The sequence below is a fragment of the Oryza brachyantha genome, chromosome 2 (assembly GCF_000231095.2).
Source record: "Oryza brachyantha chromosome 2, ObraRS2, whole genome shotgun sequence".
In the NCBI taxonomy this organism is placed as follows: Eukaryota; Viridiplantae; Streptophyta; class Magnoliopsida; order Poales; family Poaceae; genus Oryza; species Oryza brachyantha.
In genome coordinates, this window is record NC_023164.2 from 3116264 (window position 1) to 3124164 (window position 7901).

General features: G+C 37.0%; 1 protein-coding gene across 2 annotated transcripts; it reads right to left on the minus strand.

Moving 5' to 3' along the window:
• Window positions 1-1283: 1283 nt before the first annotated feature.
• On the minus strand, window positions 1284-5712 carry LOC102702165 (gamma-glutamyl peptidase 5-like). Of its 2 annotated transcripts, XM_040520910.1 has the most exons (5): window positions 5234-5701; window positions 4536-4691; window positions 3439-3606; window positions 2154-2374; window positions 1284-2019 (listed from the first exon to the last, which is right to left on the minus strand). In XM_040520910.1, the coding sequence occupies exons 1-4, from the start codon at window positions 5564-5566 to the stop codon at window positions 2159-2161; spliced, it is 873 nt and encodes a 290-aa protein (XP_040376844.1). In that variant the 5' UTR covers window positions 5567-5701; the 3' UTR covers window positions 1284-2019; window positions 2154-2158. The 2 variants fall into 2 exon arrangements, with proteins under 2 accessions (XP_040376844.1, XP_040376845.1); XM_040520911.1 differs by lacking the exon at window positions 3439-3606 and having other exon boundaries at window positions 5234-5712.
• Between the last annotated feature and the right edge of the window lie 2189 nt (window positions 5713-7901).

Consider the following 7901-nt stretch of genomic DNA (forward strand, 5'->3'; position numbering starts at 1 on the left):
GAGTAAATCATATTATTTGGCTCCAATAATCAATGTCATGTCAGCTCCAATAACTCCAAAAGAGTGGGTGCAATGTGACACGTGTGGCCAAGTTGGCCAAAAGCTATAAACGAATAAAGTACAATGTCCATCGCACCGCAATCGCTCTCATTCTGCTGGGCAAACGATTGGCACACGACAACCGTGCTAGAACCACACGATCTGGCAGCAATTATTTGTTAGTGTTTTTGGTTGGTAGAATTCAAATTTCAAATCTAGCAAAATATCTTTAATAGTGGATCTAATCTGATTTCGACGGAAAATAGGTGCACCAAAATTTCTGTGAACCATCCATTGTGATTTGATCAAGGGTCACTGTCCCCTCTTACCTTATAGGTGGCAAGAGTCAATTATTAATTGTCACTTAATTCATTTAATGATAATTAGTCAATTGTAATGAGGAACGTGGTAAAGTTTTCTTATCTTTTCATAATGAATGATAATTCATACATAATAAAATTTATTCAGGTAAAGTTTTATTCATTTTGAATTATATTGCAGCCGCACACTGAAATTGAAAATCATTTGATTACATGTAGTGCAATTTTTAATAATTTTGAATTTTTACTGGTATTTGAATTTGTGTTTATCATGACAGTATTTTGAGGTTCAAAATGCATGTGTTTTTCATCAGAAGCGTAGAAATTGTACTTTTATTTAATTTGAATATTTTCCATTTGAAAAAAATCAACTTTTGAATCAAATATCTGAAATCAACATATTCACTTATTCCATTGACATGTAGGACCCATTTTCTAATGGATGTTTGCTATTTGGTAGGTTAGTTGCATGCAGATTAATTTTAGGTGAGATAATTATGCCCAACTGTGCTTTCTGTTTTGGCTATGATGTATAGATAGAAGGAACCCATTATTTTTATTCAATATAATAAATCACTAATATTTGACGGATAAGATCGAAAGTTGCTCTCTTACCTCTACACCTTAAAACAACTCGATTTCGACATGAAAGATTTGTAGCATTGTGTCCAGTGAAAGATCAAGCAATACCAGAGGAATCTAAATAAATTAGATATAGCTCTAGCCACCGTTTATATTGATCTTTAATATAAAATTTTAATAGAGACTTAATGGAAGCTCACATGGCCCGCCCCACGACAAATCTGTCCCTGGTTGTGTCCCTGTCACCATATATAAGCTAAAGATGGAAACCATTTTTGTTATGCAAAAAAGATTTATAACAATATACATAGCAAAAGCATATTAACTAATATTTGTGTCCCAAAAATACATATATGCATGGCATCACACTGCCATGAAAAAGTGCTATCACACCAAAAAAAAATACAACTTGATTCAACCAAAACCAACCACCAATTTCCGACATGGAAAATTGGACAAAACATCAGCAAATTATCACCTTATGATATTCCAAAAAATATATCTTCTTTTTTAGAATGGTCAAAAAAAATCTTGCTACAGGCTTTTCAGACACAGATAACATAGGATGAGGATTTCAATTGATAGGCTCCTCTTGAGGCCTCATATCTCTATCTAGCTCATCTCTGCCCACATCGTCCACACACAAATTATCATCTCTCAAGCTCAAACTCTTTAGGGCATTCTTTAACTCATAACGCTAGATATGATTTCTATAAACTTTCCATCATCAAGAAACTAGCACTAGACACTACTCTTCCAATGCAAACACCATCATTCCACACTTAAATTTAATGCTACTTATCTCACATAATATCTTAAATGTTGTGCAAGACATGATTTCATTCTCTTTCCTCATTTATTCACCTGCCACATTAATTTTTATTCTAGATGACAACTTATTTAATGCTATGTACATCGTCCTAGTCATTGGATTGAGAATGTTATTAGGAGATCGATCTCATGCGAGTTGTCACAAAGAGAGGATAATGTTGCAGCCTCTCTTAATTCGAGCTGCATGCAATGGTTGCCAGCTGTCCCTCCGGCCTGTTGCTCACATGTGATTCTTCTTCGCCAATAACTATACATACATACAACAACGGTGCAAATTAAACTGCATATATAGCTACAATATATATATATATATATATATATATATATATATATATATATATATATATTAATAATGATATCTCTTGGGCAAGCGAGATATACAGTTGCTACAAGGCGACAGTGGCGGCGGCGGCGAAGTGGCCGCCGGCGACATGGCTATAGCTCATGGTCATCTCCGGCGAAGGCACGTCGATCTCGACGGTAGGCGTAGCAATGGCGGGCGTCGACGGTCCCCTCAAAAATCCCTTGCACAACGACGTCCAAAACTCACGGTCCGGCTCGCCGCCCTCCGTCGTTCGCTGGGCCTCCTCGCCTATGCTTCTCTGCATAACCCACACAAACCAAATTAACACGAAGAAAAATAAATCTTTGATATATTTTACATCATTAACTTTTTTATACACGTTTAACTATTCATCTTATTAAAAAAATTACATAATTATTAATCATCTTTATATCATTTCATTTATTGTTAAATATAATTTTATGCATATATTTAACTTTACATATTTTATAAAAGAATTTGAATAAAACGTATAGTAAAACATGTGTCAAAAAGTCAACGGTGTCAAACATTTAGGAATGGAGGTAGTATATAGTTTATGTAGTATCTATGTTCCATAATATAAAGAATTTTAGCTATGTACGTATTTATATTGGTAGTATTTTGCTAGAGTTGCATGCCAGTGAACATTTGGCCGAATCCAAAAACTGATTTTTCATTAGGTACAGCGTTTGTGTATGTCTATGATAGCTCTAAAAGAAGACTCTGATGTCTTTGATTATTTCAAATATGTGTTCCATGATGCATATTTAAAATTTTGCCCTAATTTTCATGTCATGCAAGGTAAGGCTGAAAAATAATTTATAATAAAACCCCAAAATTAACATTAAATCAAATATCAAAAAATTTTAATTTAGGCTTATAATTAAGCATAACTAGAAACAAAAAAGTAGGCTATATATAAGTCCAAACTCTGTAGAGAATTAACCATTGCCATGAGAGAGTGATCATGGCTTTGTACTACAGGTAGGAGATGCTTCAGGGTGTTTAGCTGGTGAAATAAAAATTTTTATGTGTCATATCAGAAGTTTAACCGGATGTTGAAAGGGATTTTCGGACACAAATGTAAAAACGAATTTCACGGCCCGGCTAGAAACCGCGAGACGAATTTTTGAGCCTAATTAATCCACCACTAGCGTATGTGGGTTACTATAGCACTTATGGCTAATAATCGACTAATCAGGCTCAAATGATTCGTCTTACAATTTTCCACATAACTGTTTTCCGTTTCATCTCTATTTAATGCTCTATTAGGTGTCTAAAAATTCGATGTGATGTTTTTGGACGAAATTTTTTTTAGGAACTAGATAGGGCCTTAATTACCGTGATGGTGTGGTCATTGACAAGACGGTGGATGAGGCTGTGGAGGATGTCGGTGGTGTACTCCGGGTGGCCCTGGATGCCCAGCACATGGTCTCCCACGCCGAACATCTCCACTCTCGTCTTCTCCGAGTAGGCCAACACCCTACCCCTCGGTGGCACCTCCCAAACCTACATCATTAACTCACTTGTTAGTTAATTAACCACACTTAATTTAACACTCTTGTTTTTAGCTAGGTCAACTGGCTGATTGATTAAGGCTGACACAGCTGCCATGCATGCATGTATGTATGTAGTGTGTAAATATTTTATTAGAGAAATGTACTATTGACACTTGTTTTTAAATTGTTCTGCTACTTGGCCAAGAAAGGGAAGTAACAGTACACACTGATTAGTGTACAAATGCATGATTAATTCATCCAAAGGAGTACAGATTTTAGGTGCCAAGTTGCAAGATAGGAGTGATGCCCAAATCAGCATCTCCCAAATTAAACCCAAATGGTCGTAGAAATAGTGTTTTAAAACATGCGCAAATGGCCGTAGAATAATGCCAACACGGCCGGGTATATATTATGAACTGTAATAGTTTTTTTTATGCCACTAAAATATATAGAGAGTGTAAACACGCCGACACAGTTGCTTTTTGGAAGACAAAATTATCGCATTAATCAGAAGGAGAGAAGATGATTAGAATTTGTTTGATACGTATGACAGAATGACATATATACAATTGTATTTTATAATAAATTTAACTATTGTGTGAAAAAAAAGTGTGTGTATCATACTACCTCCATCCCATAATAACTTTATTTTTCGTTTTTCCGTGTCTAACGTTTGATCATTCGTCTTATTTGAAAAATTCGTTAAAAACTTAAAAAAAATAGTCACACATAATTTACTATTAATATTTTATCATCTAGTAACAATAAAAATTTAATCGCAAAAAAATTTTAAATAAGACGAAGAGTCAAAACATTGCATAAAAAACTAAAAAATAAAGTTATTACGGGAGGGAGGCAATATTTTATATGTAGCATTGCGCAATAAATTACGGTCTAACTTTTTTTTCTTAAAAAATGATTAAGAAAACACCTTCTCACCTCATCCTGGTGAACTTCGATAATGGAGGCACTCTGAGGAAGTTCCTCTAGATCCCCAAACAGCTGGAGTCCAGGCACAAAGGTCACCTTCTTCACCCCAATGTCCCATCCACCACGTGCCTTTCCCACCCTACCACCCAATGCTCGGCACAATACCTAATAATCATACACAAGAAATTACTTAACTCGCAATCCATCAACATTAACCTTTCAAAACATATAAAAACATATATATCTGTATCTTCCGTGTAATCGAAAAAGAAAATGAAAACGAGGGAATGATTATTGAGACATTATTTTGTTTGCAGTTTGTTGATAGAGCAAGAAAATTGAGGCTAGGGTAAAGTTAATTAAATCAGGCTAGCCGGAATGCCATCGAAGCAGGATAAGTTGTAAACTAGATAATACCAATTATAGACTATATGATATCATATGGTATTATCACCGCAGGGCACCACGCTAGATACGAGTGAGTGCGGGCAAGAGTGTCAGTGGATTCCCTGTGGAATAGAGAGGAGGGGAGAGGGAAGAAGAGGGGGTTGAAGGTGAAAGAAGTTAATCAGTCTCTCCAACCTTCGGATCCTAGATCCACCGTTGACGATACGGACGTGGAGGGGCACCGTTGGAGCCGGTGAAAAAGACTTCCGCCTCATTGCGTAGTTTTTGTGTAATAAAATTAGTGCAGGAGTAGTGCGTACCTGGTGGCCGAAGCAGATGCCGAGGAGGCGCTTGTTCATGGCGTGGAGCGTCCGGAGGAGGGAGCAGAGGCGGAGGATCCAGCGGTCGTCGCCGTACGCGTCGTGCGGGCTGCCGCTCACCACGAACCCATCGTACAGGCCCAGCTCCTCCGCCGCCGGGAACTCGCCGTCGACCACGCGGAAGCAGTCCCACCTCTCGCCGCCGCCGCCGAGCGCGGCCATGAAGACGTTGCCGTACCCGCCGTACACCTTCCTGGCGTACTCCGAGTCCTTCAGCGCCAGCAGCAGCGCGTACCTCCGCCCGCCGCCGCCCCCCGCCGCCGCCACCGTCATCGCCGGCGACCGGAGCTAGACCTAGAGCTCGAGCTAGAGAGTGATCGATGAGACTGTGTGAGTGCTGCTTGCTTGCTTGCACCGGCCGGCGACGGTGAGGTGTGTGTGGTTGCCGGCCGTGGTGGTGGATGGTATATAAAGGCGGAGGTGTGGAGGGGGAGGTCGCCGTCGCCGTCGCGGTGTGGAACACGTGGTGCCGTTGCCCGCCATTTTTTTTAAACTCCGCCTGCGCACGAGAGCGCGAATCGAAGCCGATGGATCCGTGTTCACAGGTACACGACGCGTTTCTTTCTTTCCTGTGCTTGTTATCCGCGTGAGTATGTTGGGAAACCAATGAAACATGTTGCAATATACTACCTCACATAATATTCCACATAGGATTTTAACTATTCACTTATAAATTTTGACCATTCCAAAGATTTAGTGTGAATATAAAATTTTTTAAGTAATACTTAAACTACTTCTAATAATAAAAATATAATAAATAAAATAAATAATACTTTCAATTTTTTAGTAAGACGAGTAATCAAACATTACAAATCGAAAGTTAAAATCTCTTGTAATCTGGAACAGAGGGAGAATACTTGTATTATTAATGAATTAGTGTCCGTAACAGTGACATGGACTGTGAAGACGACACAACCGGTTAATCTCAAAACACTTGGACGTTCGGAGATGTTATTACTGTGTGCAGCGATGTGTAGTATCTCTATCTCTGCTTACTTTCATGCCCTTGTTCCAAATACTGTTGAGCCTTTCATTAGCAAGAAGACGTTTTCTGCTGTCCAATGTCAATTCATGCTTTTCCCGGGTCTCTGTCACTCCAATTTTTTTGGTGTGGAGAACGATTCGGGACCAAACAAGTAATCAACTCTTGGCAATAAAATACTGACTGTACATCACGTATGACAAAACTATTTTGAATTGGGTCGAAGGGGTAATTTGTCCAGTATTGAAAATTCAGGATTAAAGATGTCTGTTATTCGGGTTTATGGGGTAATTCGGCCGACCACGATAATTTAGGAGTTAATTCGTATTTTTGCTTAATTTTATTAGTATTTTCTAAGCCTAATCTATGTATCATGGTATATTATCTTCAACCTAAATATTCTAAAATTTATTGATTTGTAATTGCTTAACTGTAACCTTGTCCAAAACGGTAATGGGATGGAGTATGTCAATAGCAACAAACAACACCAACAATTCAAGAAGAAATGTACATGCACATGCACTTTCAATAGTAGTACAAGGTATTAACTTCAATTTCATTATGCTTAGGGAGCAGAATAAAATATAATTCTAACATTTTATTACTTAAATTTGTCAGACTTTATTATAGCAGATAAAATATAATAAATTTGATGTTGATACATTATACATAGGTGTAATAATATTGAAAGTAAATGTACAAAGTTCTATTGAAGTTATTGTTAGTTGGTACACATAGCAAGATTTTGTACATATATGTTACCTGAACGCAGAGATGATTTTATTCTCTGGTCATTTTTAATTTTCAGCTATTCAATTTATTATTTATGATCTGTTTTTTTTTCGTGTTTTTCTCTCTACCAGCGACGGAGCATGGTGGTGGGCGGCCGCGCCCCGATGGATTAATTATGTCCTTGTTCCACAATTAGGGTTCAAGCTAATTAGCACGTCGAAATGTTCAAGTTAGCAAAGTTTACTCCAAATGCTTGTATTTTGAAAGGGAGAGATTATTATCTAAAGTTTTGTCTCTCCATCCATCTGAGGATAATAATAATAATAATAATAATAATAATAATAATAATAATAATAATAATAATAATAATAATAATAATAATAATAATAATGGTCGATATGTGTTTTGGCAAAAAATTATCAAACTATATGTAGGTCGGTGACTGTCAGAATGGCAAGAGCCGACTAGTTAAGATTGCTGTTTGGACACATGGCTGACCATTAAAGTTTAGGAGGGGGGCGGCAAGGGAAGTGGACACGTACGAGTGGATGGACGTCAGGGGCAGCATGACATTGCCATTTGGAAATGAAAAGAATGGTTGGATAATATTGCACAAATATCCCTCTGGTTTGTTTAGGACAATAACACAGTCTCAAAAAATAATCATAACTATTATTTTCTATTACAATATATATATATATATATATATATATATATATATATATATATAAAATTATCGTTAAATACTCTCTTCGTAATTTAACAGATGACATCGTTAATTTTTTTACACGTTTGGTTGTTAGCCTTATTAAAAAACCTTATATGACACTATTTATTTTTTCTTGTAATTGAATGTATTGCTATATATATTTTAATTATAACTTTTTTCTATTT

What these genes read in the sequence shown, in the direction of transcription:
- LOC102702165 (XM_040520910.1), bottom strand. Translation starts at nt 5,566, where the DNA reads ATGACGGTGGCGGCGGCGGGGGGCGGCGGCGGGCGGAGGTACGCGCTG. An exon ending in TCGAAGTTCACCAGGATGAG is followed by an intron (nt 3,607 to 4,535) that starts GTGAGAAGGTGT and finishes TTAATGATGTAG; the next exon opens with GTTTGGGAGGTGCCACCGAG. An exon ending in TCAATGACCACACCATCACG is followed by an intron (nt 2,375 to 3,438) that starts GTAATTAAGGCC and finishes TGGGTTATGCAG; the next exon opens with AGAAGCATAGGCGAGGAGGC.